This window comes from Tiliqua scincoides, chromosome 14 (genome assembly GCF_035046505.1).
Source record: "Tiliqua scincoides isolate rTilSci1 chromosome 14, rTilSci1.hap2, whole genome shotgun sequence".
Lineage (NCBI taxonomy): Eukaryota > Metazoa > Chordata > Lepidosauria > Squamata > Scincidae > Tiliqua > Tiliqua scincoides.
This window is the reverse complement of record NC_089834.1, coordinates 13796335-13810810: the sequence shown is the minus strand read 5'-3', so window position 1 is coordinate 13810810 and position 14476 is coordinate 13796335. Positions and strand designations below refer to the sequence as shown.

The 14476-nt window shown below is 44.3% G+C and overlaps 1 protein-coding gene across 1 annotated transcript in view; it reads left to right on the top strand.

The window, feature by feature from the left end:
- The window catches only part of KNTC1 (kinetochore associated 1), a 44239-nt gene that overhangs the window by 28880 nt on the left and 883 nt on the right, over positions 1 to 14476 (top strand). Inside the window, exons 43-61 of the mRNA XM_066609628.1 lie at positions 118 to 328; positions 488 to 577; positions 911 to 1082; positions 1183 to 1241; positions 1616 to 1832; positions 2089 to 2159; positions 2826 to 3036; positions 4415 to 4524; positions 5254 to 5303; positions 6131 to 6209; positions 7133 to 7251; positions 8330 to 8465; positions 9285 to 9380; positions 10380 to 10436; positions 11086 to 11140; positions 11721 to 11784; positions 12194 to 12323; positions 13004 to 13093; positions 13212 to 13351. Of these exons, the coding sequence (XP_066465725.1) occupies positions 118 to 328; positions 488 to 577; positions 911 to 1082; positions 1183 to 1241; positions 1616 to 1832; positions 2089 to 2159; positions 2826 to 3036; positions 4415 to 4524; positions 5254 to 5303; positions 6131 to 6209; positions 7133 to 7251; positions 8330 to 8465; positions 9285 to 9380; positions 10380 to 10436; positions 11086 to 11140; positions 11721 to 11784; positions 12194 to 12323; positions 13004 to 13093; positions 13212 to 13351 (2157 nt within the window). The remainder of the gene's footprint in view (positions 1 to 117; positions 329 to 487; positions 578 to 910; positions 1083 to 1182; positions 1242 to 1615; positions 1833 to 2088; positions 2160 to 2825; positions 3037 to 4414; positions 4525 to 5253; positions 5304 to 6130; positions 6210 to 7132; positions 7252 to 8329; positions 8466 to 9284; positions 9381 to 10379; positions 10437 to 11085; positions 11141 to 11720; positions 11785 to 12193; positions 12324 to 13003; positions 13094 to 13211; positions 13352 to 14476) is intronic.

Below are 14476 nucleotides of genomic sequence, written 5' to 3'. Positions count from 1 at the left end.
GTACTTTTTTCCCCAAAAAAGAAAGGAATGCAGTCCCAGACAGAGTCATGGGTTATCTAAAGAAGGATTTTTCTAGGCGTGTTGCCTGCTCCTGCTCTTCTTCCTTTCTCTTTGTAGCACTTTCCAACTGGACAAAGACGCAGCGTTGCTGCTTTGCATTGAGACACCCCTTCTACGGAATGCCAGCGCAATCCCTGCCGAAGGGGGCTCTTCAGGGGACACTGGGACCCAACCTCATGCCTCAGTACTGGCCAAAGCAGCAGAAATAATTCCCTTGCTGAACAGTACCTCTAGCTTGGTTACAAACCTCAATGCAATACTGCTGAAGGTAGGACAATGTAAAAGACGCCTGCTGGGTTTTGTGAGCCCCAAACCATTTGTTTGATGGAATGGAACCTTGTTTGATGGAAGGGGTGTGTTTAAACCACGAGATGTCTTGAGACCTCAAATCTGAGTTCCCCCATTTTGTTTGTAATCTCCCCAACAGCTTGATCCGTATGACTATGAAACTATCGAAAGTGTTCTGATTATTATGGAAATGGCTAATGGGGGAACATCAAGCATCTGGGTAAACAGGGTAAGATGATGTTGCTGTACTTAGAGAATGTGGGTTGACTTTAAAAATAGGATCTGTTGGTTGCATCAAATAACCCTAACCCATTGGGGGGAGGGGTCCCAAGAATGGATCCCTCACAGATACCGAGGCCCCACCTGTAGTTCATTCTACAAATGTGAGTTTAATTTCAAAAGTGTGTCATTTAATGTGCTGTAATCCCAGCTAAATTGGTTTGTAGTTTTTTTTCCAGTTTTCCCAAGTATCTTTTTTTTCCTTTTAAAAACCAATTCTGCGTAGGAAAAAATGGATGCTATTCTTTGTTTTACCTAACTGTTTTTGCCTCTTCCCCCCCAGGCCCTGATGCTCATTAAACATCTGAAATCCTATAAAAGAATTTCACCCCCTGGAGATCCAGAACATCAGTATGTGTTTGAACAGGGCATTCCTCTGTCACCAGCTGCTCAAACAAGGCTGCCCTTCCATTTGATCTTCTTCAGAACTGCACAGTGTTTCTGGAAAATTATTTGTAAGTTTGTGTGTGTGCGAGAGAGATGTGATCCTGTAATTTAACTAATTCAGAAAATAATTCCTGGCTCTTTTTTTTCTTCCTTTTTTCTTTTAAACAGCTGCAGAACTTAGCGAGGAATCATTCCCAAAGCTTCTGTTGATCTCCAGACTCATGCAGGTAACAGTAAAGTTGCTAATTATTATTGTTAAAATTTCTATAGTTCTTTCAAGTGTTGTTTCCTGTGAATCAAGCCTTCCCACAACTCTTGTGAGGTGAATCAGTAACTTTATCCCCGTACTGCAGAGGGGAAAAAACTTGGCTGAGCCCAGGGAGGGAGTGGCTTGGCTGAGCCCAGCTCTGGAACTGATGGCAGAGGAGACATTCAAACTGGGGAGGTCAGTTCAGCCAGGCATTCAGCCACTACACTAGAGCTTTTGTACCTTGGTCTTGTTTAGAACTACCTATGGAAGATGCTTATATAACATCCATCAAATTCTTACAGAAGGGAGATCTCGCTCAAACCTGTCTGCTCTTGTGCTTTTTCCCCCAAGGTTTCATCAGATACACTCCACATGAGAGCAGTCCATCACATGTTCCAAGGAATACTGAAGCCACAAATGTTGAAACTGATGAGAGACGGTTATTTATCAGTAGTTAACAAGGAAACTGCTAAAACCATGCGGACCATTCAGTCTTATATGTGTTCTATAGCTAACCCAGAATGGGCTGTAGCGCTTGCTCAAAAGATTGCCCAAGAACTTCCCACAGGTACTGGGGTCTCATGTCTTGTTCTCTCAGGAAGGGGCCATGCTCTGTGATTGAGCCTCTTTTTGCATGCGTAAAGTCCCAAGTTCAATCCCTGGTTGAGCTATCAGCTTCACACTGATAGTTACATTCACACTCCAGAATAAGAGTTTTAAAATTGGAAAGCTTTAAATGTGAACTCTAACTTCAGTGGTTATGAAATACAAGCAAAAAGGAGGAGGGAAAGATTTGCCATAATTTATTTTTTTCCCGTCTCCAGGTCCCATCAAGGTCCAGGCTCTGAAATTCTGCCTTGGTTTAGCTGAAAAGTGGAAGAATACCGCTGTGACGGTATTAACACCTCTGTGACTATTGAGAGAGAGAGAGAGTGTGTGTGATAGATATTGCTGAATGGGCTGCAACAGTTAATGTTCCATGCAGATCAAGGTGTGGGGCACCAGGCTTGTTTCTCAATGACTTGGTTTAACTGGAACAGGAAGCAGGATTTGCTCTCATCCCATCCTGTTCAGACCTGTGGAGGGAGACAGCTGCATTTGGGGATATTATTGTGTTGGAAATTTTCCCTTCCCTGCTGGCATGGAATAACCTACACTCACAGTGATGGGAAGCCTGCAGAGAAGTACCTCATGCATCTATGCACAGAATGTACATAGATGCATGACACACTTGTTCATTGGTGTCTCCACACAAATACTGCAATCACAAGGACAGGTATTTTGCTAATTACGTATAAGGACCTAAAGTAATATAGACCTCTGGAGGCTGCAGACACCATCCCAGTTACACAGGTCTAAGCATGTGTGTGTTCAGCAAATGTGAGTGTGCACTTAAATACATGCATTAATCTCCCTCAATGAGAAATGAGCTTTACACGCACCAGTAGAACTTTCAGCTTGTACTGACAAACTAATCTTGTTGTAGAGTCTGAAGTTTGTTTTAGTGTCAAAGGAGCCTGCAGCTTCCGTTCATTAATAAACATGTTGTCTTCTGGCAAAGGACGAATCTTGTGAAAAAGCTCAAGCACATCTGAAAACACTGCAGTTGCAACACCGGAGGTCAGCCACGGAGGCCGTGCTTGCAGCCCGCAAGCTGAACTCGGAGGTGCATCGGAAGATCATTGGGAAGCCTGCAAGTCTAGTGGTTTTACTTTACCAGCACAGCAGTATCTCTGAAAGGTTTCAGAATCCAGCTGGCAGAGATTACCCAGGTTAGCATGTCTTCCTCTCCTTCCTGTCATGAATATGTACATGTTAGGCCTTGGTTAGCATGTGGAACCTGAACCAAACTAAGTCAGTAACGGAGAAGTTGCTAGCAGTTCCTAGCTGCAAGAATGTGAGTAAACAAACAAAAAGATTGTTGTCTCTCCTTTGCTGGCCAAAAAGGACAGACAACAAGAATTACAATCCATTGGAATGTAGTACCTTTGCTGACAGAAAGGCGCCTTATCAAGCTGATGAAATGCAGCTGTGTATCTCCAGTTGGGAGGGGTAAGAACTAAGAGGGCTAGCATCCAGACCCACTCTGAGAAGGTTCTGTCCTCAAAAGTTTCTGATTGGACAGTCTAAATAAGTATGAAGTCACCGCAGCACTATTAGCATAAGAAGTATAATAATGAGGGCGCAAGGGGTGTATCCGGATCCCTTCTTGGACAGAGTTTCTGGGTGCAACATCCTGCACGCTGTGAGCTCCATTGTCCACCATGGGCATCTGGCCTCACAGGTAGCCTGGAGCTAAGAGATCTACAAGAGTAACTGACCCAGGTGAGAGAGAGGGATTAATAGAGATAGCCAGCTAGCTTTGTTATTTTACTGCTGATATGTTTCCTAGACATTTATGCCTCTAGCATTTGCTGCCTTATGTAACCTGACGTGCTTAAAAAACTAAAATATCTTTTACTGAGCTGTTTCGTTGTCTGTTGGGGACAAAGGTTCAGAATCCTGCCTAGCCATTCAGGAAGCTACCAAGTGCTCATTGAGGTCTAGTAATTTGAGGACTGAAGCCTTAATCGGAGAAAGCGCTCAGTGCCTGCAAGGGATAGAATTAAGCCTAGAGGGTCTCAGTGTCCCTGGACGGAGACACTGGCACGTACAGGGTGGTGGCAGTACTACTGAACAGGGGGCCTTGAGGGCTTTAGGGCTCGAGAACCAAGAACTCTGAGCACCCCAAACCCCCCTAAGTTTGTGACACTTCCCCACCCCAGGAAGGATCCAGTTCCGGAAGGCGGGCCTTAGACTGGTGACAGTGCCACTTCCTGCATTTTTCATGAAACATCCAGAAAGATGAGAGACTTCTTTTGATGTAGAAGGCCCAGGTTCAATCTTTGCATCTCTGGTTAAAGGATGGGCTGGGAAAGCCCTTACCTAAGAACTCTGAGAGTCACTACCTGAAGGGCCTATCAGTCTACATTCCTTGCCTTTTCCAGATTAAGCCAGCCCCCAAAGGATGTCTTGCCTGTGGTCCCCCAATATTCTCTCCTACATTCAAGCCCCCTAAAGAGTGTGGAAATGCCTTTACAAGCTTGTGCTCGAATGAGGGGGAAGGGACCTTTGTTGTGCTCCTTAAGTGCTATCTCTGTGTCTGCGTAGATATCCATGCTGCAGCTAAAGAAATTGCTGAGATAAACAACTTGGATATGAAGAAAATATGGGATACGCTACTAGAAAAATGGCTGTGTCCAGATGTGCAACCTGCAGATGTAAGTGTATCCTCCCTATGATCTTATCATTTGGCTTCCATGTCTTTTCCCACCACTCAGCTAAGGTAACATTTGTATGTAGTAGCCACCAGCGGTGTTACACGGGCACTGGAGATCATTATTATATATCAGAGGTGGCCGAACCCTGGCTCGAGAGCCACAAGTGTCCGTTCCACATATAATGTGCGGCTCTAGGAAATACATTGGCTGAACTCCTTTTTGCATCACAATTAATACAAACAGTAAAAAAAAATTTCAAGCTTTATAATTTACCGGGTGTAAACTGAGAGTCTGCTGGCTTAAAACACAAGTTTAATGTTCACGGTGAGTAAATATATTTAAGAATTGAAATGCTTCTTAAATATTGCAACTCTCAAACATCTGCCTTTTCAGCCACACTAGACGCTGTTCCAGAACCACCTTTCAGAGCGCAATACCATAGTCTTTCGAGACTGAAGGTTGCCAACTAACAAACATCTGAAGTTTATTGTATGTGGCTCTTGCGTTAAGCAAGTTTGGCCACCGCTGAAATATAATTACCTGGCCTGGAAATGATATATTGTAAAACTAAACAGTTGCCAAGGAAGACTTTGTGACCGTCTTTAAACGCCCTGGCACAGCAAAGTACTAGGTGGTAGTTTTGGCCCAGCATCTCAGTCTTGTCCTTGAATGTTTGCTTTCTAAAACTGAGTTATTCACATTTTCTCTCTTGCTTTATTTTTTTAAAAGAAAAATCCAGATGTCTTTGGAAATGTCCAAGAAGATGAAGACTTCAAAAGGTTAGCCTTTATCTTCTGATGCAAGCCCCCACTGCTGCTGTTCTGCCTGTTACTTTCAACAAGTCATGCAAATTGCTAATATTATTATAAAATGTGTAACATAAGGTGGAAAGGTTGTTCTTTCAGGAATTACAGTCTGCCCACCATATCCATGGGTATTCAGTTCAGGTCTCCACAAGGATACGAAAATCATACACGCTCTATTATGCTTGTAAAATTGTGTAACGCTGCATAAAAGTGCTAGAAACAGCTGGTGTGAGGTGAACGAGATGTGAGGGCTTCCGAGAGATTTGATTCTGCTACAGTAGGGGCACAATCCTAACCCACTTTCCAGCACTGACATAAGGGCAATGCAGCTCCAAGGTAAGGGAACACACATTCCCTTATCTTGAGGAGGCCTCCGTGATTGCCACCCAACTGCAGGATGCAGCATTCGTCCTGTTGGCACAGCTATGCCAGTGCTGCAAAGTTGGTTAGGATTTGGGCCTAGGATATGTGGAATTTTTTTTTTAGTGTACGTTGTGATCCACGGTCAGTTCAGACCATGGGTACAGGTCCCACGGATAGGGTGGACCCACCGGTGGCGTAGCTGGACAAGGGGCAGAGCACTTAGCCTGGCAGGGAGGTAGGCGAGCAACCCCTCCCTTTGGAGCCATTCCTCACCTCCCTGTCAGGCTAAGTGCTACAACCCCCTCCAGCTACGCCACCGGACCCACTGTACTAATTTCTGCGTGTGTGGTGGAATAAAAAGGGCAATTCTGCATATGGAATAAATCTGCCTCATTGCAATGAAAAATAATAATAATAATTTTTTTTTCCTGTTGCAGAGTAATATATCTCCTTCAGCCTCGCCCACTGGATTACAGCTTAAGAATCCTTTATGAATTTACAATATCCACAACATCTGTAAGTTTTTAATAGATGCCGTAAAAATTTTTCAACATTTTAAAGGACTTGTTGCTGCACAAATTCAATAACTATCAAAAGTCAGCTGGCAGCATTCTGAATTGGCTCAAGTTTTGGAACTGCCCTCTGGAGCAGCCACAGCGTACTTCACCTTGACTATAACTCCCTGATTGAATATCCAGGCTTCTGTAGACTGGGATAACAATGGTTCCTACTCAGTAGTTGCCTTTGAATGAATGGAACCTTTCAGGTCCAGGTTAACATCTTTATCGTTCTGTGCCACTGGATCTTAAACTGAACAAACCTGGGTAAACAAGACTGTCCTTTTATTAATGGGTCAGCTTTTTCATAAATAAATAAAAGCAACAAAGGGCGCAATCCTAACCCCTTATGTCAGTGCTTTCGAGCACTGGCATCGGAGTGCCAATGGGACATGTGCTGCATCCTGCAGCTGGGTGACACTCACAGAGGCCTCCTCAAAGTAATGGGATGTTTGTTCCCTTACCGCAGAGCTTCATTGCCCTTAAGTCAGTGCTGGAAAGCACTGGCATAAGGGGTTAGGATTGCGCCCAAAGTGACTTATATCACCATAAAGCCTAATCAGTTTATTTCAGCCTCAGCTTTTGTGAACTACAGTCCACATGAAAAATTCATTACTCTTTAAGGTGCTACAAAGCTCTTTAAGGTGCATTTGCAATAGACTAAGGAGCCAGTTCTATCCAATTTTCCAGTGCCAATACAGCCCTGAGGTAGGGGAACAAATGTTCCCTTTCATTGAGGAGCTCTCCATAACTGCCACCCCCCACAGCAAGATGCAGCGTGTATCTTGTTGGCACAGCTGCATTAGCACTGGAAAGTTGGGTAGGATTGGGCCATAAGACACCTAGTGTATTGTGCATCTTTTGTTTTCCTCTCCCTTCCAGCCTATTGGAATAAACCAGCTGACTTTTGCTCACAGAAGAAGAGCTCTCAGGTGTCTGATCCACTTGGCAGACCCTTGTGCGGTTGAATCACTTTTCAAAAAACCCATTGAGGAAGTTATGTAAGTGAAAACTTTCTTTTTGGCACAGAAAATGTCCTCTCTGAGGCCTGGTTGCACTTCCTTATAATTTGTCCCCTACTGGTTAGTCAACTAAGCCAATGGTTCCCAAACTTTTTCAACTGGTGGCTCTTTGACTAACTGGGCCATTGGTCATAGGGCTACAACTCTATACATTTGTATAGGGTGTGGATTTTTTGTGAAGATTCTGCTGCTCCCCTGACTGGTTCCCGCAGCTTCCTGGAAAACCATGGCTCACCGTTTGGGGACCACTGAACTAAGGCATTGTTATTTCATTTGTATACAATGAAAAAATGTTGTTTTGAAGATGCTGTAGAGAGGGTTTTCCTACTTTAAGCAATTTCTGCATATATGCAACAGGGTGTGCACCTGTGCGCGGGGCAGGAATGAGTTAAGCAAAGGGTGATCTTGAAGGCTCTTTTCAGTTTTAGGGTTCTGTGATTCTATATTCATGTGCATAGCCCTTTACATTGGGATTCCTTTCCCCAAGGAAATTGGATTGCTTTTTGCAGCCCAAAAAAACAGACAAGGAAGCAACAGAGAAAGGAAAGTGGAAGTAGGAAGGGTCTGGGGAAGAATATATGATTATTTCGTGTACACTACTGATGCTGCTTCAGTATGGTATGGGAACTAGGGGATTGGGTTGAAGGGAGAAGTTGTAGCTCCGTAGAAGAGCATCTGAACCTGCGTTCAGAAGGTCACAGGTTCAGTCCCTGGCAGAGACAAATCCTGCCTGAAACCTTGGAGAGCCACTACCAGTCAGTGTTGACAACATTGAGGAGCTTGGAGTAATGGCCTGACTATGTAGACAATTTCCTGTTTCTAAAAGGTGCGTTTAGTGGGCTGATCTGTCCATTTTAAAAACCATGACCCTAACTCATCCACACATAGTGAGAGTGCTTCCAGCTTGTTGCCTTCCTCATGATAGAGAGATTATCTGGGTCAAAGATAACTCCAAATGCTGTTTTTTCCCTACTGCAGACATGTAGTCAGCCTGTTTATATCGGCCTACAAGTTGAATCAGTAAATGTAAATTTTTTTCTTTTGTGCTTTTAAACAGGAATTTCCTGAAATGCTTAATTTTCCTTGCTGAGTTTGAAACTCTGAATATTCCATACACTGACAAATTATTTCAAAGGACTCCCAAGGAAGGAATGATTAAAGGACTGTGGAAAAACCATAACCATGAACCCAAGGTAATGCTTGCCAGGGGTGGAATGTGGGCAGAGATTCACCGGAAATATTGCAGGCTGTTCTAAAAGTTCCTTTCTCAGCCTTGCAACAAACCTGCAAGGTGGTGGGAATCTAAGGGAGATTTTAATCTGTGTTGCTTCTGTGGGATTCCTTCTGCCACTTTGATGTATCTTTCTCTAAGGCCTTTATTTTAAAAACAAAAACCACACAACAGTGTATAAAAGGTGTAGATAAGGTGCATAGAAAATTTATTATTCCAGCAAGTCTTCCTCAAACAGGCTCTAATCCTTACTCTAGATTTCCGAATATTGACAAACATCCAAAAGTGTTTTCAGTGGGTCAGCACCATTTGGGAGCAGTTTTGGGGCAGGAGGTCTGGTCTAGAGCCTCCATTTGCCTGAAGATAACATCCGAAGGTCGCCAGTTCGAGGCCACCGGCACCGTGAATGGCGAGACCTTGAAGCTGCTGACAAGCCTAGCCGAGTTATTCCACCTGCTCTTTGGCCGCCCTTCAAGTGAAATATGAAGGAGCTGCTTGTCAGCCTGCGTGGGAGGAAACTGGGGGCCAGAATGTGATACCAGATCATAAAAGATCCATCTGAAATGTTGTGGTTCTTGAAAGACAGAACCTTCTTCAATTGTAAAATCCCTATAGGGATTTAGTACAGCCTGCCTATGTAAACTGCCTGGAATTAAAGTCTGAGGAGAAATCTGATGACCAAGAAAGGCGGTATATAAATACCTGTATTATTATTATTATTTTCAGGTGCCTTTCAGAATAAATATGTTAAAATCTCATTTTTATTCCTCATCATTCTCAGGCAGTGAAGCTGGTGACAGAGCTTAGTTTGGAATACAGAGTGTTTGATCCTGTACTCTGGAACGGTTTGCTGCAGAAGCTGATTGCCTTCAAAATGGTACGTCTTTGGGGGTGGCCTGGGGGAATTATACATACTCTGCTGTGACAAGATACACAGATCTTGACAAGATAAAGGGCGGGTGGGGGGGGATGAGACCAGTCGGTTCTAGCATCTAACAGGAGAATCTGGATGCACACTTTAGTCTATAGCTGCAAATGGATAAGATGCACACTTTAGTCTGGATGCGCACTTTATAGCTGCAAATGGGTAAGAGAGAAACGCAGGCATCTTTGTCGCATCAGGGACATTGTCGAGGATTGTGAATCTTATCTACTCGATCCTACTGTGATTTTTGACTTGATGGGGAGACTAAGAATGCATATGTTCTTGGGCAGCCAGGAGGAAGAAGTTCCCCGATACCATCCGAAGGATGCTGGTAGAAGAGCACAGGTTTGACCTGTGAGTAGGTTTAGATCAGGAGTGGCCAGCCCATGCCACTAGTGGTATATGGACACTTTGCAAGTGGCACACACAGCAGAACCAATTCCCCTCCCCCATCAGCGACATGAACAAAATCTCCGCGCCCGAATGCGCTAACTAGTTTGGCACAGCGGCTGCCACCGAGCCAGGGCTAGTGCAGGCTGGTCGGCCACCGGTTGCCCATACACAAGGCATGCTGCGGTGCTATTTCTCCAGCCTGGCGTTTGGCGTGGCAGGGCAGGACAAAATACAGTGGATCTGACCACCACCACCAAAGTTAAGCAGCATGGGCTGTGCCCCCTCCTGACAACATGGGGTATACCAGCTGAGCCTCATCCAGCAGGGATGCTGCGCAGAGGCAAGCGACGCAAAGGGATGGGGTGTGGGAGTGGGGGTGGTGCCCTTGTCGGTGGGGGAGGGAGAGGGGAGCATTATGGAGCGGCTTGCGCAAGATTATCTATGTAAAAAGTGGCACATGGCATGCTGTGGGTTGGCCATAACCGGTCCAGATGCACCTGTAACTGTTTCCTGCTGCTACACGTATCAAATCCTTAAAAACCTTCTTGCTTATTTCAGATTCATTATCTGAAGAACGTTTTAGTAGCCATCACTGGGATCTCTTCATTATGGCAGGTGTGTGACTTTTTCTCTCTCCCGGAAAACTTGGCCTAAATTTTTTTGTTTAAATTTAATGAAATAAGACTTTTTAAAAAATTAGCATTAACTGACTAAGGTCATTGCTAAATACAACCTGGCAACTATGCCTTACACAGAATTGAATGCTTTTTAGTTTTAACAGAGCTAATTGTAGGAATTAACATCAGCTGCAAGGCACAAGCAGCTGATTGGCACTGCTGAACTAAAGCCAGCTCCTGTTCCCTGGAGAATGTAATGGGGCAGTAGGGAATCGTGATTATTCTTTGGGAAGAATTCTAGATGGGATGCTGGAAAGGAGGGAGGGCTGTGTAGATGGAGAAGGATCCAAGTCTGCTTTGACATCCAAGCCGGAATGTTTGAATTTCAAGCTATGCAAAGTAACAGCACAAGTGCACTGTGTAATGGAACCTTTGGGTGATCACCGCTTACGAGGTTTGAAGCCTAAATTCATGGTGTCACTTCCAGCCATAGCATCACTTCCAGGTTAATGCTATCACTTCCGGTGAGTCCTGAAGGATTGTTGTTCTAAAAAATGGGTTCTGGTGCAAAAATGCTTGAGAACTGCACTACCTGATGGAAGTGCAATTGAAATGACGTTTCAAGAGGCATGTTTGACTCTTTCCAGATTCCAAACTACGGGAGAGCTTGGAGGAGTGTTGTTCTGGCACCGCTGCTTTCAGGTTAGCTTCCTTCTTTTGCTCTTGTTAGTGCCATGAAAATCATCACTCACTCACTCACTCACACAGACAGACACACACACTTCTAAGGTATCTGTAGAATTCAGCAATCATGAGAATTGTGACTTTTGTTTTAAATCAGTCAGCGTTTTTGTCTATGAAGGTTTTAAAGCCTGTGAGAGTAACATCTGCTTCAAAACTCAAAATCCAGGAAAGGACTCAGCGGCATTCCCAATTCCAGCATCTATGGGATCACACCTCACTCCCCCTGCCTCTCTCCACAACCAACCAAAGCAAAATAGGTCTGCTAGCCCATATATGCTTGCCTCTGGGTAATCCCACTGAAATCGGTTTTGAGTTCTGAAATAAAACATGCACTGTAAACCATGCAAGTTTTCACAACTTGTACAGGGTTTTCGTGGAGCAGAGCTTGAAATGAAATTGTCTGGTGGTAGATTCTGGGCAGGCAAAAGAAAGGACTTCCTTCATCACTGGGCTGTATGAAATTTGAACCATAAATCAAAATGCAACTTGTGAAGAAAACGCTTGACCTGTGGTTTTTTTGTGTTTTTTTTGGGTAAAGTTTCATGTCCACTAAGTTCTAGTCAGCTGGAAGCATGCTATGAGTCTTTCAAAACTCTGTTGAGGTAAGTAAAGAATGCATCTTGCATGGGGAGAAATAGATGTAAAGTGTCATTAATCAAGGAGGAATTCTGGGTGAGTCCCCACAGGCAGTAGAAGGGGACTATCCTATCACAGGTGGAAGGCGGTGGTAATAATATTGGTATAGCACTTTGATCAGCCAGCAAGCGTCATGTATCTTCTGTTGATGTAGCCCAGTAGTTTTCAACCTGTTTTTGTGCCATGACCCAATAAACAAAGTATGAGGCTGAGGATCCACTGCTGATCTCACCCCTGCCCACCCCCACAGACTTCAATGGGGAAGGCTCTTTTTGAACTAAGCACAACCAGTTTTTTTAAGGCAAGCACTTACTCTGTTAGCTTATAGAAGAATTGTAGTTTTTCCCCCTCCCTTTTAATGTAAACTTCCCAAAGGTGCCCTGTTCTGGATGATCTTGATGTGACTGGGATTGCCAAGCAGTGTGTACTGTTAGACCTGCCAGCTCTAGCATTGGGGTGCCTATTGCTGATTCCTCAGCTGGAGAAAAGAGCTCAACAGATTCAGGTGAGTGAATTTAAATTTACGTGATGTATTAAGCCATTGCTGGTTCTTTTTGTAACCACTTGATGGCGCCACCGAGTCACTACAGTTTTGATACTGTAAATCTTGGGCATCTCATTAGAGTGTTTATATACTCTTTCTTGCAATACTGTACTTTATGGCCTCTATGGCTGAATTTTTTATATATCTGTGCTCATGCAACACCTCCTGCTCTGTTTTGCATTGGCTGTTTGTTGGCTTCAGTGCTGGTGTGAAACTGCTGAAGACCTTGAGGCAAAGCTCTGTGCTGAGCCCCCTATCATGCCCCCGCATGCCACTTCACAGCACATTCAGTGCTCCCACTGCCACCAGTACTGGGGGTTCAGGCATCAGCCTGACTGTGTGGACCCTCAACCCATTCTATAAAACATTATTTTCCATCTCCCCGGCCTTGGGAATCCCACACTATGCTGAAGAGTCTCAACCCACAAAAGCTTCTTGCACATTGAATTCTAATCTTTAATGTGCCACAGGACACTCGGTCATGTTTGCAGCAACACAGAACCACAGCTTGCCTCTGGAATTTGGAACCTTGGGTATTATATATGATCCTTTGAGCATTAAGGGAATGAGGCCAAAGACTGTCCATATGACTGGTTTTGTTCTCAGTTGATAAAAGATCTACTCTTATTTCCTATCCCCAGGCCATCCTAGCTTCATGTCAGCTGGAGACCATACTGCAACAAGTTGAGGAGCACATGAGCCAGGGTGACATGGCTGTCTATGCTCCACAGGTATGCTGATTTCCACCTCCTTTTAACACCAATCCCTGTGCAATAAAAGAACTGTGAGAGCTCATTGTTTCTTACTGCCGGTAGATACAACCTAAATAACTCTCCTACTACTCTGCAGATTAGGTGTTTAATTCTGGACTACATCATAACCAAGAAATACAAAGGGTTGGTTCTTGCAACATACTCTCTATTGAAGTTGCAAGAAATGGATCGTGGCAAATTCAAAGCCCTGGTGGAGAATCTTATAGATGAGAACAGGTAAGGCTGAGTTCCCAAATGTTTCTTTCTTTCAATTGGCAGGGTTGTTGTTGGCAACCTTCAGTCTCGAAAGACTATGGTATCGCGCACTGAAAGGTGGTTCTGGAACAGCGTCTAGTGTGGCTGAAAAGGCCAATTCGGGAGTGACAATCCCTTCCACACTGGGAGCAAGTGCAGTCTGTCCCTGGTCTGTCTCCCTGGCTATGGGCCTTCCTTCTTTGCCTCTTTGCCTCAGACTGTTGGCCAAGTGTCTCTTCAAACTGGGAAAGGCCATGCTGCACAGCTTGCCTCCAAGCGGGCCGCTCAGAGGCCAGGGTTTCCCACTTGTTGAGGTCCACTCCTAAGGCCTTCAGATCCCTCTTGCAGATGTCCTTGTATCACAGGGTAGGCTGCACCTATAGACTGAACTTCCCTGTTCTGTTCTCTCTACTTTCTAAACACTAGTCAACTTCATGGATTTTTGGCTCCTTTGCTATAGCCTGACCCATGCTGCATTGTAATATTGTGGGACCCTATGCAGACAGAACCATGATGGGACAAGTAGCTTCTGTGAATGTAGTTACTCATTGGAGCTGGATGCAGCCATTAAATCACCCAGGATTTCATGCCTGTGTAGGGAAGCAACAGCAAGCTCTGCTGTGTGCAAACACTGTGTGCAGGGGCTAAATATGCACAGATACGGATAAGCCACAGCTTGAATTAACATTGCAACACTTAAATGCTTCTTTAGCTGCTGCCTCAAGTATCTAATGGTTTGAGAAATTATCTAAGTCAGAGATAAAATTTAAATCCACTAAGAATTCTTCTGAGCTTTAGCTGTAGGTTGCAGTTATTTGACTAAGCGTGGAATGGTTTTGTTACTTCGAAGAAGCATCAGCTACAATTGGCTCTTCCTTAAGCAATGGTCATCCTTCCTGAAGAGTGTGTAATGGTTTGCTGTTAGTATATGTGCAGTCCATAAACCAGATTTGCATGTAATGGGTTGCATCAGAGGGAGGCAGTCATGTGTAGAAGAGATAACTAATACAGTCTAAAAGGCCTGCTGTAACCAGCTACTTTGACTAGACACAAAACCTGCGTCCATTCAGTACAGGAATGGGAGCAAGACTGGCTCTAGTGAAGAAG